The following is a 17,244-nucleotide window of genomic DNA, read 5'->3' as shown; positions in this document are numbered from 1 at the left end:
TGTGCAGAGTGCCTCCAAGGCTCTGTTCTATCAGCAGATAGATTAAGGACAGTAAAAGAAAGGGAGGGTCGGAGAAGACATATTTAAACAGACTTTTTACACAATGCAGAGTATTACCCCCTTAGATTCCACAGTGAGTATAAAAGCATGCTTTACTGCATATGCAGACTGATTTTACCATTGTGGGTTTAGTTACACTTGAGGGTGAATTTTCCATACCAAAAGCGGTAACCCCGAGCCACTCTCGGGATCACATTGCAGGATCCAGGCAAAGTTACTTACCTTGTCCCCAGGATCCTGCGAGGTCCTCCCACTGTGTGTGCGGGCTGTGTCCTCCGTTCGATCCATCACAGTGCCGAGGCTCCGTTCCCTGCAAATGTCACAAAGCACGGGGACAGAGCCTGGCGCCAAATTTAAAAAAATTCAAAACACAGAACACTTACAGGTTAGAATTTATGATTTTGTGTTTCAAACTTTGATACCTGGGATGTCTACGAGACTCTTGTTTAGACACATTTAAGTGAGTTATTACTAAGAATTACAGGCCTACAATATAAAATACCAAATTTCCATGCAAAACATTGTACAGTACCGCTTTCAGCATTAAAAATCTGACTTAATCATACGGCAAGGGAAGTTAAAGCAGAACTTTCCCTTTTGGGTAGAACTGCACTTTAAATACTAAAAATTTGTCACCTGTGCAACAAATCTCCCAAGGCATTATTAACTTATATTTTATACAGTTCCACAAACAAAATTTCTGTATGTTCAAGTGGTCTTCTAGACTTTGGCAAAATCATAAATAAATAAATACTGTAAATAAAAACTGATTGTCACACCATTTGCAGGAAACTGCCTCATCTAGCTCTTGTGTTTTTAAGATGTATATGTTGACATCAACAATTCTTTTAAAATTGTGATATTTCAATAAAATATGTAACTTTTTACTATTTTAGTATATGCTCATTTTCTGGCCTGTACAATCCGATATTCTTTTTTCTCCCACTTTCCTGAATAAATAAATGCAATTTAAGTACCCTAAGTCTATATTGCTTGCATATTTCTTTGAATAATTTTTAACTATGAACTATTATGTGCGAGGACACCCACTTAAAGCTGGGGTTCACCCCAAAAATGTTTTTTTAACATTACATTCAGGCGAGTTATGATAATGACATTAGGCTGTTTTTTTTAAAATCCTTGCCGTACATACCGTTTTATATATATATGTTCACCGCGGCTTCCAGGTATAATCTGCGGGACTGGGCGTTCCTGATTGACATGCTTCCGACCGGTGCATACAGCGCGTCACGAGTTGCCGAAAGAACCCGAACGACGGTGCGCAGGCGCCGTATAGAGCCGACTCGCAGTCCGGCTTCTTTCGGCAACTTGTGACGCGCTGTATGCGCCGGTCGGAAGCATGTCAATGAATAACGAACGCCCAGTCCCGCAGATTATACCCGGAAGTCGCGGTGAACATATATATATAAAACGGTATGTACGGCAAGGATTTAAAAAAAAACAGCCTAATGTCATTATCATAACTCGCCTGAATGTAATGTTAAAAAAAATTTTTGGGGTGAACCCCCGCTTTAATCCAATAATTAATAACATATCCGTGTCAGCAAATCTGAAATCTGTCTCTTAAGAGTAAATACTCTTAGTATGGTGCAAATGTTCAAATGTTGGCTGCAATCTGAGTGACTAATGTCCCCAAAGGGTCATGGCCTGTGATCTCCTCCTCCCCTGCCCCTTCCTTTGACCTTTGGACAATTCTTTTTGCCTGTCTGCAATGTTAGCCCTGGGCACATAAAACAGCAGAACCTTGCAAGCTTGACTTCATTTGAGAACTGCTAACCAAGCAGGTGCAAGGACCTGCAACATGTCACGAATATACCAGCAGGGGGCTCTCTTCATTCAGATTGTACTGCTCTTCTCCGGCACTTATTGCGTGAGTATTAACATTTTTTAATAGGAGGAAAATATATAGTAAATAAATCTGATTAGTAAATCAGGAAATACATTAATATAACTTAGGGTATAACTTAGGGTAAATCCAAATTTAAATATACAATTTTAGTAAAAAATTTTGTTTTTTTTTTTTTGTTTTTTTTTTTTGTTTTAAAGTGTATTTTTTTGTGCGTGTACTCGAGAGAGGAGCCGGACTGCAGGAGTTGGGAGTAGGCAGGCCTCCCCCAGAGGCAATCTGCCACCTTTCTCCATGCCCCGGGTGGCAATGGCAGGTGTGTGAGGGGGTCCTCCCACACAGCCCGCCCTACCTGCTCCGCTTTGAAGCCCAACGGGGCAGAGGGACTCCCTATAAGGGAGTGAGAGGATTAGCCCGCTCAACCAGCCCCGTTAGTCCTTCGCCTCTCTTTTTAGAGACCGCGTGGTCAAAGTGCGTGATGTTAACCCAATTTCGAGTGCGTGTAAGTGTAAGTGTGGTGGTTTTTGTGGGAGGGGGGTGGGCGTACTAAGCGCAGGCTTACCTCGCATAGCACACCCACCGGGAGCCGGGCTGAGACCACCAAACTCAATTCACATGTAGCCGAAAAAATTTTGTTACATAATTTCTTAGCAATGGTATAGTTAACAGATACAACAGAAAGAAAACAAGGATAGATTACATATATTATATTTAATATATTAAAATGTAATTATTATTATATTTGTTATTACTATTTGTCTTTCTTTTTTTTACAGCAATACAATTTACAGCCAAACAGAGACAACTGTTGCATTTTAGATGAACGATTTGTAAGTATTTTTTACTTTGTCTTCCCTAAGAACTCTGTAGATTGGAACAACAGTATGGTTACAGATCTTTTTTTAATTGTAGGGGGAATACTGTCCAACTACATGTGGAGTCTCAGACTTCTTAGGCAGATATCAGTCAGAGGTTGACACAGAACTGCAATACCTCGAAGGACTGCTAGGCAGAATCAATAATGATACCTCAGACACAACGGTAATCGTAGAGGACATACGGCTAATTGGGAGGAGGCCGGCAACATCTCCACAAAGTAAGCATTAGTAAATTTACAGTACATTTGTGTGCATACACAAGTTAATTTCATTTTTTTGAAAAAACACTGAAAGAGTTAGGTGCGTGTTTACAAATGTCAACTTTTGTTTTTCAGCCACTGAAAACCCAACTCAGAAATCCAGAAATATGTTGGATGATATTTCAAGATATGAACAGACAGTTGTGCAGAATGAACAGAGCATACAGTGAGTGTTCCTGTGTTAATGATATGTTTGTATTTTTAGTATATATATATATATATATATATATATATATATATATACACTATAATGTCAAAAACATTGGGACGCCTGCCTTTACATGCACTCAAACTTTAATGACATCCCAGTCTTAGTCTGTAGGGTTCAATATTGAATTGGCCCACCCATTGCAGCTATAACAACTTCAACTTTTCTAGGAAGGCTGTCCACAACGTTTAGGAGTATGTCTATGGGAATGTTTGACCATTCTTCCAGAAGCGCATTTGTGAGGTCAGGCACTGATGTTGGACGAGAAGGCCTGTCTCACAGTCTCTGCTCTAATTCATCCCAAAGGTGTTTTAAAAGGTTGAGGTCAAGACTCTGTGCACACCAATCAAGTTCCTCCACCCCAAACTTGCTCATCCATGTCTTTATTGAAGTGCTTTGTGCACTGGTGCGCAGTCATATTGGAACAGGAAGGGGCCAACCCCAAACTTGGGAGCATGAAATTGTGTCTTGGTATGCTGATGGCTTAAGAGCTCCCTTCACTGGAACTAAGGGGCCAAGCCCAAACCCTGAAAAACAACCCCACACCATAATCCTGATTTCAACCCGATAGAACACCTTTGGGATGAATTACAGCGCAAACTGCGAGCCAGGACTTCTCGTCCAACATCAGTGCCTGACCTCACAAATGCGCTTCTGGAAGAATGGTCAAACATTCTCATACACCCACACCTAAACCTTGTGGACAGCCTTCCCAGAATAGTTGAAGCTGTTATAGCTGCAAAGGGTGGACCAACTCTATATTGAACCCTACGGACTAAGACTGGGATGACATTAAAGTTCATGTAAAGACAGGTGTCCCAATACTTTTGACAATATAGTGTGTATATATATATATATATATATATATATATATATATATATATATATATATATATTTATTTATTTTTTTATTTATTTTTTGTATTTCTAATTTTATTCTTGACTAATATAAGAGCAAACTCTTCAGTAATGAAGGCTTCAGTAATATAATGTTTTATTTAGTCTAACAGTGTACTTGTAAAATACGTTTTCAAGAGAAATATATTTCATTTTCAGTTACCATTCAGGCCTGGAAAATGTACTGATAGTCTAAATAAAAGAGGGTAAAAAATATATCTGTTGCATAGTTGAGCATTTTTCCTTATATTATTCAAACTAATACGGAGATACTAGTTTTTCCAATCCACTTCATTTTATCTCAAGTTTGGATCATTCTCATTCATTGGGTTGATTTATTAAAGAGATTACAGAATAGAATGTTCACTTGGCTTAGAGAATATGGTGAAGCTGTTTTTATTTTGAGCAGCCAATCATGTGCATGGGAGCCAAAACAACAGGATTTGTGCTTGCACACAATTAGATGTTGAAGTAGACATAGATCTTTCTTATTTACTAAGCTAACTGAATAATTACTCTGCAAAGTGAATATCCCAAACTTCCAAATATAGAGCATTTTTTGTACAAAGTTTAGAAGAGTTTAGGAGAGTTTTGCGTTTATTCTGCCAGTGAGCTCCAATCAGAAACGTGAATGAGAAGGGTTTTTTTTTTCTGTCTCTAAAAGTTGTTCTCAAAATATGCCTCTTAACGTCCTAATGTACATTGAGACATAGGATAAGATTGAGTTGCTTCTACAGGCAGAACATAAAACTCCTGTAGAAGCAACGTTTTTTAAGTGAGTGTGCATGGAGCCTTAACCTGCTGAGCGGTATTCCCGAGTCTGGCTTGGGGTGGAATTTTAGAACCAAAAGCGGTAACCCCGAGCCATACTCGGGATCGCCTTGCAGTGTCCACAGGCATGGTTTACTTACCTTGTCGCTGGATCCTGCGATGCATCCCCGCTGTGTGATCGAGCCGTGTCTTCTTGCTCGATTCACGCAGTGTCCTCCTGTGCGGCCGAGCTCCGTTCCCTGCGACGTTATGACGCACAGGGGCGGAGATCGGTGCCAAATTCAAATAAGTAAATAAACACAATACATACAGTATACTGTTATCTTATAGATTACAATACTGTATGAAAAAATTACACACCCCCTTTGTCCCTAGTGATCTGCCCAGTGTCCTACATGTACTTTTTTATAATAAAAACTGTTCTTTCTGCCTGCAAACTGTAGATTGTCCATAGCAACCAAAAGTGTCCCTTTATGTCAAAAATGGTTTTAGAGCAGCTAGAAAACAGCGATAATAAATTATAATCACTTGCAGAATTGTGCGATAGTGATTTGTGGGGAATTTCCGTCATAAAAAAATAAAAGTAATGACAGCGACAATTCTGCAACTGAGCAAATTTCAGTGATTTTGAGTTGATTACATTATTGAATAATTTTTATTATAATTATATTATTATTTGTTATAATTATTTATAATTATTTAATATATTATAATTTATAATTTTGTTTTTAAAAAAATCTCATACCCGGGATGCCTACTAGACTCTTGTTTGGTCAGATTTAAATGAGTTATGCCTAAGAATTACAGGCCTACAGTATAAAACGCCAGATTTCCTTGAAAATAGTGGTACCGCTTTCAGCACCTTTTTTCTGAAAAAATCATACCGCCAGGGAGGTTAAATGAATTATTCCTAAGAATTGCAGGCCTACAATACAAAACGCCAAATTTCCATGCAAAATAATGGTACCGCTTTCAGCACCTGAAATCTTAAAGAATCATACCGCCAGGGAGGTTAATAATGAGGTATTTTCAACCTCCTCAATTTATTGCGCTTGGTGGCATCACCAAATGCATTTCATAACTCTGGGCAGAAATAAAATATGGTGCTAGGTATTTCCCAGTTGTAGAACTAATAAATTAACATTATTGTATATTAATAAAAAAAATAAGGCATATTCAAATTAATTTCATAAAAGCTGCAAGGAGCAATGGGCTACTATTCGTGTAACTAAAACTTTTTTTTTAGTTTTAGATACAATAGAAAAAGATTAGAACCCCCGGTAAAGTTTCTATTGCTTGGAAGAACATCCATCCAGCACCTTTACTTTTCATGCCTTGCAGAACCAAAGACAAAAAATGGTCACCACAAAAAAACAAATAAAAAAAAAACAAATAGTAGATCTCACATTTTTACTGAAATCTTAGTAGCAAAGGGAAGCTTATATAGTAAAACACCAGTGGTTTTTACTACATGTGATATTTTTAGGTGCCAAGATCTCAGTAAAGCTGTGAGATTTTTCTATTTTTGGTGTGCCAGCATTTTTTGGTCTTCATTGCTGTCTGTGTCCCTGCTGCTCCCTATCTACTCTCTCCTTTGTACTGCTGGCCATTGTTACTGGGACAGAAGTAGATGAGAAATCCACAAATGTCATCAGAAAAAAGATGAAAATAAATCTTTCAATAAGGACACCCTTTTCATTTCATTTCCTTTTCCATCTCTGGGACAGAAAGTGAATGAAAATTTCCCCAACAGAACACAGTATACCAAAAAGGTCAACCCGCAAGGGGTTTAGTTCTTCTCTGGTGTATCTAAAGTGAAAAAAACGGGTGGTTTATGTAATAAGGCAATGGAGAAAAAAAAAACAAATCAGACTTCAACTTACTCCTGTCAGGTTGTTCAAAATGCCGCTAGGGGATTGAATTTTGTGCTGCTAAAAAGATAATTGATGCAAATCATCAGTCTGATACCGTGGGACAGGTCCCCCTAAAGACCTAAAAGCCTTGTTGACTATCTTTGCCATAAGGCAAGGGAGTCACGACATCTGGTGAGTGCGGTGTCGGTGTGTAGCCATTACAGCACGTGGTGGAATATACAAGGTACTCAATACTGCACTAAAGACTTTTTGTTGCACTTTTATTGCACTTTATGTCACTTTATTTCTAATTTCTTGACACCAATGTGCAATATTCACTATTGATGTTTACAGTTTATCAATTGCAGCCTATATCAGAATATTTATATGGTATAGCAAGCGCTGCCTGAGATTAATATTGATAAACCCTTTGCTGGACATAATAGACAGCAGCTGCACACATTAGTACCATCCAAACGCGGGTGTTTTTTCTTTTTTTTTTGTAAATCATCAGTGTGTTTTATGTTTATTTTTTATTTATTTTTATATACATATATTTTTAGTATAGTGAATGAATGAATGAATGAAAAACTTATAAAGCGCGGCGCATGTGAACTGAATCGCTTCTGTGTAAAGTTTGTAATTAGTAATGCCTATGCTTATTAAACATTGAGGCTCTGACAGGTCCAAATCGATTGACAAGCCGCACCTTATTGTCGGCAATGGAACTGTTCAAATCGGCGCAACTACAAATTTGCGGTGCTGCACCAATTTGAAAAAAGGTTCCTTCACTATTTTTGGGATTTTCAGGTGCGACTTGCATGAAGTCACACAGATGTCAGCCAAGTCACACCTGAAGTTGCACTGACCTACGGCTTTGAAATTGTGCAACTTCAAATTAAGTCACACAATTTCAAAGTCAGATTCAGTCTGAATGGGGGCATATAGTGCTACACATTAGGGTTGAACTATTAAAGAAGTAGAGGCTCCTTTAGCAAAATGAATGTTAGTGAATAAAATGATACAGTGTTTACTTTAAATATTCAATCAAGTTCAAGCTAATTAAAAAAAACAAAACATTTTTACTATCACATGGTTGGGTATTCAAAGTGAGCACATCTTCTCCCTAATTTTTTTACTTTGCAAAGTAAACATTCACTTTGCCAAGAGAACAACCTTAACTCCTTTAGTACATCACCCATTGTGTCTTCAATAGGACCTGTTTCACTGATACTGTATATTGGATTGCAGTTTCTGATGGAAAAACTCAGCTTTTGGGCCAATTGATCTGCATGTCAATTGAATAAAATTCTAATGTGTGAAACACATCACACATCAAATGAATACACACCAAGAAAACATGATCTCACATATGGGGTGAGGCCTTACAAATTATTTCTTCTTCGGGATAGTGTACAGAATCATCTTTTAGCAGTCATGATACAATCTTTATGGAAATGCTCAGACTGATGCAGCTTGTGCATCCATTAAACCTGTTGTAAATGGATATATCAGAACAATGTCATGGTCACTATGAAGCTCCTTTGAGAAAAAGTCCCTTAAAAAGAGAGAGTATATATTAAGAACATCATTGCTCTGGGCAACATGAAAATAGGATGAAACTCTGTATAAACAATACCTAAAAAAGGTAAAGCTGATATTTTTGGGATTTTGTTATAGATACCTGCAAGATTTACTAACTACCAACACAGAAAAAATTGCCCTATTAAAACAGAAGATTGGAAGCTTGGAAGTACAATGCCAACAGCCATGCAAAGAAAGCGTTCAAATCCAGGAAATAACAGGAAAAGGTATGTATTCATTTTTATAAAGACATGATGACACACGAGTAGCATACAAGCTTACAATTTTCTCTACGTTGTTGCTTTTTAATGCATCTTCACTTTATGCCATGGTTAAGGTATTTAAAACTTGAAAGCAGAGAGCAGCAATTATATCATGGGAAGAAGGCTGCTCTATCCCTGATACACTAGATCAGGGGTCTCCAAACTGGTGGCCCGAGGGCCAGATGTGGCCCTTTGCTAGCCTTTATCCGGCCCTTGGGACCTTATTCCTCCCACTGATATGAGGCACTATTCTTCCCACTGACGCCAACAAGGGGGCACAATTTCTTTCACTGATACCAATGATGGGATACAATTACTCCTACTAATAGTGGCACTACTCCTTATCCTACTGACTGCAAACTCTGAGGCCATATTTACTCTCACCAATGCTGGGCCCGGGTAATTTTTTACAATAAACTGGCCCTTTGTTTGAAAAGTTCGGAGACCCCTTCACTAGACAAAATATATCTCCCATGGGACTTTGTTGCAGCAATGGAAATCACATATAAAAATTAGACAGTGGAGTCCGTGCTGTCAACTAATGCTGGGTGGCTTTATAGGAGATTGCTCTCCTTTTTCTTCGGTTGTCTAATATCCAGCTTTACACATAGATTTTGTGGCCTCTTACTCCTCCATTAGTGAATGTGAGCAAGCTGCCTCTGTTGCCTTCTCCTTAAAAGCCATTGATCTTCTGTGTGGCTTGAGGTCTTGGTTGGGCTGAGACCCATGTGGTCTGCACCACTGAGCCATTACCTGTCGGTCTGGACATCTAGTGACGTTCATATCTTTGATTGCTTCCACTTCCTTATCCCCCGATAAAGACTTTATATAAGTTGAAACGTGTTGGGTTGACTTGGTGGATATGCAATTTATTTTAGTAATTTCACATATCTCTGCAGTATATGTATATTGTAGAAATGGTTTAATATCAGCACGTGAAGTCTCTAGACCAGCCAATTTTAAACCTGTTGTTCAATAAAACTTTTTCTATTTTTCATACACCAATTTGTAATTGTGTGATTTCTATTGCTGCAACAAGTTATTTCAAACTTATGCTGGCCATACACTATTAGATTTGTTTTAAACTAATGTTTGAATGTCCTTCAAATTTTCTCATCGCTACGGTCAAAAATGAACTTCGATTTGATCCTACTGACAATTTGGGAATGGAACAAACGTTCCTTGAACAAACATTTTTAAATGACATGTAATGAAAATGTAAATGTTTTATTTTGTGTAAATGTTTCATGTTAATGGGGTGGGGAAGAACTAGGACTGGCAAAATATAAATAGAATGACCTTCAGTTGTAATCCAGGTGGATGAGAAGAGATAATAGGTGAATGCAATGTATTATGGCTACTGTTTCAGCATCAGCAATATACCAAGATTGTATTGATAAAGAAATGTCTTTTGCTCCCTAGATTGTCAAGATGTTGCAAACAAAGGTGCACGTGTCAGTGGTCTCTACTACATCAAGCCTCTTAAAGCCAAACAACAATTCCTTGTTTATTGTGAAATTGATTCATCTGGCTTAGGATGGACTGTTATACAAAGGGTGAGTGAAGGCATACTGTACCATTCAGCTTGGAAACAATGTATAACAATAGGAGTCATATCACTCGAACCCCCCCATTGTTCTCTTCATACTGCTCTATTTCTGGGGTCAATATGTGTATGGGGTCAGTATGTTCTTCAACTGAGAAAGCACTTGTTTTTGAGAAATCCATTAAAATGGTCTACAAAAGTGAACCTAGCAACCGTCTGCTGTGGACTTATGGGCACACATTAATGAACAGATGGAACTGCCCATATTATTTTTCACGTTAAGCTTAAAATATGTAACCCTGTCATGTTTCCTAACAATTTTTTTTCTTGTTTTCTTAGAGGCTTGATGGTAGTGTGGACTTCAACAAGAACTGGAACCAGTACAAAGAAGGATTTGGATACTTGTCTCCAACAGACACAACAGAGTTTTGGTTGGGAAATGAGAAGACACACCTTCTAAGTACACAGAGTACAATTCCATATGTTCTCCGGATAGAGTTGGAAGACTGGAGTGGTCAGACAAGGTAATCTTAGCTGACAACATATTTGTCTGGGATTTAAATCCAGATAAAAGCCATAAAAAAAGAAACTTATCTCAAATATATATATATATATATATATATATATATATATATATATATATATATATATATATATATATATATATATATATATATATATATATATGCTGCTATCTCTATAAATGACAATAGTCAATACTGACCGATGAGAATATAGCTTTGAGCATCTAGAAAAGATAAGACTATAATTTTTCTTTATAAAAAAAAAAAATACCACTTTTTTAGTAATTAAAAGCCATATAAACTCTGTGATTAACTAAAATAAATTATTTATTTTGCCCTTATAATAAAATTGAAAATACATTTTCAGGAATTGAAACATACTGATATGAAATTATGTTTCCTTTGTCTATCTAGCACAGCCGATTATGCCACGTTCAGACTGGGTGCTGAGAAGGACAATTACAGGCTGACCTATGCTTACTTCATTGGTGGTGAAGCTGGAGATGCCTTTGATGGATACGATTTTGGAGATGACCCCAGTGACAAGTTCTTTACTTCTCACAATGGCATGCAGTTCAGTACATTTGACAAAGATAATGATAAATTTGAAGGAAACTGTGCTGAACAAGATGGCTCTGGCTGGTGGATGAACAGATGCCATGCTGGCCACCTTAACGGCAAATATTATCAAGGTAAGTAAACCTAAGAAACAGTTGTTGTGTATAGGTTGGTATACTATTCAGCTTCTTATATCTGTCTCCCTAACACAAATGAAAGTTCTGCCCTAAATTCATGCTAGTAGAACTAATTCTAGCCTGTAGGCAGTTGGAACCACCTTTGGTTGCATTGACAGAATATTAAGGTTGCTATTACTGACCTCTTCTTTCATGCTTTCTAAGTTACTGACATGAAGTAAGTATGCAGATCAGGAGTTCCAAATTAACTCTGACATTATAATATGCATGCTTGTCCCAGGTAGGTAACACTGAAAGTACTGTTAGGGACAGCCAAACAATTAGTATTTTTAGAAGGAGGTCAGCATTGGTAGGCCACATATTTATATTAATACAGTTATCCTTAAAATGGTTCTAAAGGCAGATTTTTTTTTACTTTCTATGCATTAAGGTAAAAACCTTTTGGGTGCTGTTGCTCTTCTTTATACTTACCCGAGCCCCATCTTGATCCAGTGGTGTGCATGAGAGCGGTGGCTCTCCCGGGCAGAGGCGGCTCTAGGCTTTGTGAGGCCTTAAGAAAAACTTAGACACGGGGGCTCCACTCATGCCCATAATGGGTAAAAAAGTTCAAGCAAATAAAAATGGCTGCAGAAAGTTGCACGGATCTAGGACACAGTAATTGAGAAGAAGCAAATTAGGCGGCTGCAGGGCCCCTGTGCGTGTGAGGCCTTAGACGACCGCCTAATTTGCCTAATTAAGAAGCCGCCTCTGCTCCCGGGTCTCTCTCTCCTCATTGGCTCACACAGCAGTACGAGACATTGGCTCCTGCTGCTGTCAATCCCAGCTTGTGAGCCAAAGAGGAGAGAGTTCGGGGGAGGGGGGCTGGGCCATGCTCTGTGCATGAATGAACAATGTCCATTCACAGGAGTGTGGCTCGGGAGTGAGCCTGCTTGAGTGCAGCTATAGCAAGGGTCTAGCTAATAGAGGCACTCTGCAGGGGGGGTGCCAGGGCCCCAAAAAGAAGAGGGTGTGGGCTGCTCTGTGCAAAGCTATTGCAATGAGCAGGTAAGTATAACATTTTTTTTGTTCCAACTTTTAGCCTAGGTTCACAGAGATCAAATTGCATGACAAGTCGCAGCCTTAATGGCAGCAATGGCACTGTTCCAATCAGCACGACACCGATTTTGCGGCACGGTACCGATTTGCAAAAGTAGTTCCTGCACTACTTTTGCCGATCTCAGGTGCCACTTCAATAGACAACTGTGCGTGAAGCCACACAGATGTCTATCACGTAACACCTGAGATTGCTCTGTCCTTGCTACTTTGAAATTGCGCTACTTCAAGTAAAGTAGCGCAATTTCAAAGTAGAATCAATGCGAACCAGGGCTCAGAAACGCTTTAAATTTGTACCTGCACTTTTTGTGCAGTTATGCTTATTTTATTTTTTTAACTCCCCCCACCCCAAGCATCCCTCTTCAGTATTATCATGTTCACTTGTTCTTGATCCTGTGGGATATCAGCTGTGTGGCTTTTTTTAGTACCGCACAGCTGCTCTCCATAAATGCACTGTGCACTTCTTCCATACCAACAAGGATTGAATGAAAGTGCAGATTGCATTAGTAGGCCTGGCTTAGAAGACAAGCAGCTGTGCGGCACGGAAAAGGGCACACAGATGATATTTTGCTGAATTGGTGCAGTTAGACATTAAACACAGGGGATCCTGGAGGGTACATTGCCCTAGTGTTACCATAGCGTGGTAAAGAGCCATTAAAGATCTGTGTGTTATAAAATCCGGTTCCCATCAGGAAACCTATATGTTTTACAAAGTAAGTTATCAAAGTGGAAAAAATATATAGGCAATTGTTTGCAATTTAGTCATTTCGCCCCCAGTAAATATACAGTATGTATCCAGATTATGTATAATATTTAACTTGTTTACGTTGTTCAGTCTCAGTAGCTGTATAATATTAAACTGTTCCATAACTGTGTTTATATGGTGTTCCTTTACAGGTGGTACTTACAGTGAAGCTGACGCTCAACCTACTGGCTATGACAATGGTATCATTTGGGTAACATTTCGCACTCGCTGGTATTCAATGAAGAAAACCTCAATGAAAATCATTCCTTTTAACCGATATGGAACAGATGGTGGACAGCAGTTTATATCTAAGGGATCTAAGGTCGGGTCTGAAGGCCGAGGAGATATATAATATTGTTAAACACTGACATTTACAACACACCACCTTGACTTTGTATCTACAGTCTATATGATTCTCCAGACTTCATGTTTTTCAGTTAACTATGTTTACAATAAAATACCCAAAGTATGTGAAGATATGCTTCATTTTGACACAACTGTGTGGATTAAGTCATGGAAAATTCAGACAAGTTTAATGTAAAATATTGTATGTTTGTGTTTGAGACAAAACCACTAAGAAAAATCCATACACATTGGCATTTATTTAAAAATGTATTTCCCTTCAAGCATTTTAGATACTATATCAATAAATGGAGTACAACCTCTTTATTTACAACAGCTGAACATATTGTTTGAATTGTTTGAATAAAGTTTCTCTACCTAAATATAATCCAAGATGGACATCTGGCTGGCAGATGTAACACAACTTTTCCCAGTGACATTTATTTAACGTTTAACAATTAAAATACAAAGTGTAATAGTAACAAAAGATATATGTTTGCTAGCAAATTAGGGAATAGGGGGGATTTACACAGGGTTGCATTTTTTATAATTCCTGTGAATTTTTTTGCGTTTTTTAGAAAACTACAGAATCTACAGTTATGTTTTTTCTCTTATATTTGTGGAATTTCTCATGCCTATTAGGTGGTACACGTACAGACAATTAGGCAATTTGTACATAATTTACGTAGATGACTCCTGTTTTGAATTGTAAATTTCCCCCACTTAGTGGGTGGAGATATTTTTTTCTACACAAACTATTAGCACATTAAGACTAAAACATTTGAATCTGCCAAGCAGTCCTTTTATACTGACTATTATAACAGGGAGGGCTATTTTACATCTAATATGAAGATAGGTGCCTTATACATGGCAAACAAAAACATTATTGTGGCAACTAGTTAACAGCACTTAATTGGTAATGGCTATATATCCAACACTTGGTAATTAAGGTTTGATCATACAATGATATGATGAGGAACTACATGCAGGTGGTTTTGACCAACTGTATTATAGCTAACAAAATACTGACATTTTATGTGGCCACCTAATGCTCAAACCTTTCCTTACTTAGCTATAAGTGTAAAGCCAGTTTTTAAAGAGATATGTCTGACTGTAAATGTGAAAAAGTCAGTTTTGAAAACCATGTGCCCACTCTATTTTCTCCAGTGCATGTAGATTCATGTATTTTTATTGAACTTGTATCTTTAGCCAGTTTTTTTAGTTTTGGATAGAGTAGGGAAGGGTTTTTTCTATCTATATACCATTGGGGAAATGTCTCTTTACTTCCTGTCCCGGAGACACACCAGGGCATTAGGACAATAAAAGAGAATTTCCGGGTTAGACAGTTTGGCCCCATTGGAAGATTTCCCCTTCACCTCTTGTATTTGGGACAAATCTTACATTTTGGATTTAACTTCTCCTCTTTCGTGACAGCAGTCATTGGTACAACTAGAGACGTAAACCACACCATTGGGAACACATTTTATTGCATTAATGTATCACTGCAATCAGTTGTGATACTTTATAAGATTTAGAAATTAATTAAGCACAAACATTCAATTGAAGGGTAAAGCTAACAATACAAGAAGTTTGTAACGTGTTATTGGTAGATTTTCGTATGTTACATATTATGTTTATGTGTTCCCAGAGTGGGGTTTTTGTTATTTACGTGGTATGGTGTATTAATTATTATTTTCTCTCATTGTAGGCTGGAGACATATAAACTGACAAATTTAAATAAAAGCACAAGATTTATTGGAACCGGGAACATGCCAGATTTTTGCAGTCTGTAAACTTGCACTATGTTACATAGGAAAACAAAACACATTAAATAACATATTAAATTCAAAATACAGTCTCAATATTTTATTCAAAAGAAAATTATGTTTCATTATTTAACCTTTCTCTATCTTCTTTATGCTTCTTACCCACACGTTTTGCATAAAGACCAAAAGTCAACTACAAGTCCTCTTCTGAAATGATCTGCCCTTGTATACACCTGTGTAGAGCATGGTAATTCCTGAATTAAGAAATGTCTTTGTGGTGTAAGGCATACCCAGAGGGACCATATCTCTAGATCATCATCTTAATTACTTAATGAGTGGGATTTCTCAGGTGCCAAATGTGTGTCAAAGACCATATATTAAAACCACACAGATATACTGAACTTCATTACAAATATATGAGTCAATAAAAGACATTCATACTTTAAATTTGTAAACAAAAATAGCATACACAAGTACATTTAAAGCTTGTCTCACAGCCACCACTACTGTTTATAGATGTGCTTATAACCTCTACCAATATACTGTGCATCACATAATAAAATAACTATTGTTTCTTAACAAGTCTAGTCCATATGTGGTATGCAGAGTCAGTAGCTGTATACTCGACGTGTATCGCTATCTGCTTCCTCAAGGGGTCGAGGTAAACAAAATCATAACATATAACGTATAAGTAATTCATGCACCGATCATAGTCAATCCTTAAGATTAATCAATAATGTGAAAGTCTTACACAAAGCATAAAATCAAACTAGAATGTAATGTAGCCAATTGGGACCTAAGCACTGGGTCCGAACACTATAACCTGTTAGATTTCAGCCTGTCACAGTGAACAGAAGCATTTCAAAAGTATTCAAAAGACACCTCCTATAGATACAGTATCTCATAAAAGTGAGTACATCCCTGACATTTTTGTAAATATTTAAATGTTATCTTTTCACATGACAACACTGAAGAAATTACACTTTGCTACAATGTAAAGTAGTGAGTGTATAGCTTGTATAACAGTGTAAATTGTCCCCTCAAAATAACTCAACACACAGCCAATAATGTCTAAACCACTGGCAACAAAATTGAATACACCTCTAAGTGAAAAAATGCAAATTGGGCCCAGATAGCCATTATCCCTCCCTGGTGTCATGTGACTCGTTCGTGTTACAAGGTCTCAGGTGTGAATGTGTTAAATTTGGTGTTATCGCTCTCACTCTCTCAAACTGCTCACTGGAGTTCAACATGGCACCTCATGGCAAAGAACTCTCTGAAGATCTAAAAAAATTATCATTGCTCTAAATAAAGATGCAAAAAAAGGTCACTGCCCCCACCTATAGCTGGTCTTCACAGCAAGGAGCACTGGAAGGGCAAACGCTTTCCAAGCTCAACTTACCAAAAAGCATGTGACCAACCAAATTAACCTGTCTAACAGTATGCTTTAAAAACAGGGGTTTAGTTGCACACATTTGCAGATACATGCATAAGCTGCAGGCCCCGCCAAGGCACCCTGTATCCTGCAGACCCTAACTGTCAATTTGGAGAGTCTCCACAGTGGGAGAACATGTATACTAATGTATAGATGAAGGGCAGATGACTGGAGGGAGCCCAACCCTCCTTAAAGGCGCAGGAACACACTAGACACCCAGCACATTGCACAATGGCAGCAAAGGTGTCAGTGCGTTGCCTGCCCAATATGTCAACAATACAAAAAAGGTCACTGCCCCCACCTATACCTGGTCTTCTTTGGTCTAAATAAAGATGGCCTAGGCCAGTGATGGCGAACCTTGGCACCCCAGATGTTTTGGAACTACATTTCCCATGATGCTTATGCACTCTGCAGTGTAGGTGAGCATCATGGGAAATGTAGTTCCAAAACATCTGGGG

General features: G+C 38.0%; 1 protein-coding gene across 2 annotated transcripts; it reads left to right on the top strand.

The window, feature by feature from the left end:
* The first annotated feature begins 1,826 nt into the window (after nucleotides 1-1,826).
* Nucleotides 1,827-15,436, top strand: FGG (fibrinogen gamma chain). 2 transcript variants are annotated; one of them, XM_040332035.1, is made up of 10 exons: nucleotides 1,828-1,951; nucleotides 2,704-2,757; nucleotides 2,840-3,023; nucleotides 3,141-3,231; nucleotides 8,475-8,605; nucleotides 10,064-10,197; nucleotides 10,527-10,711; nucleotides 11,126-11,403; nucleotides 13,396-13,565; nucleotides 15,294-15,436. In XM_040332035.1, exons 1-10 carry the CDS (start codon nucleotides 1,883-1,885, stop codon nucleotides 15,306-15,308), a joined length of 1,311 nt encoding a protein of 436 aa, XP_040187969.1. In that variant the 5' UTR covers nucleotides 1,828-1,882; the 3' UTR covers nucleotides 15,309-15,436. The 2 variants fall into 2 exon arrangements, with proteins under 2 accessions (XP_040187962.1, XP_040187969.1); XM_040332028.1 differs by lacking the exon at nucleotides 15,294-15,436 and having other exon boundaries at nucleotides 1,827-1,951; nucleotides 13,396-13,921.
* Nucleotides 15,437-17,244: the final 1,808 nt, after the last annotated feature.

Source organism: Rana temporaria, chromosome 1 (genome assembly GCF_905171775.1).
Source record: "Rana temporaria chromosome 1, aRanTem1.1, whole genome shotgun sequence".
NCBI lineage: Eukaryota > Metazoa > Chordata > Amphibia > Anura > Ranidae > Rana > Rana temporaria.
This window is presented reverse-complemented; position numbering and strand designations above follow the sequence as displayed.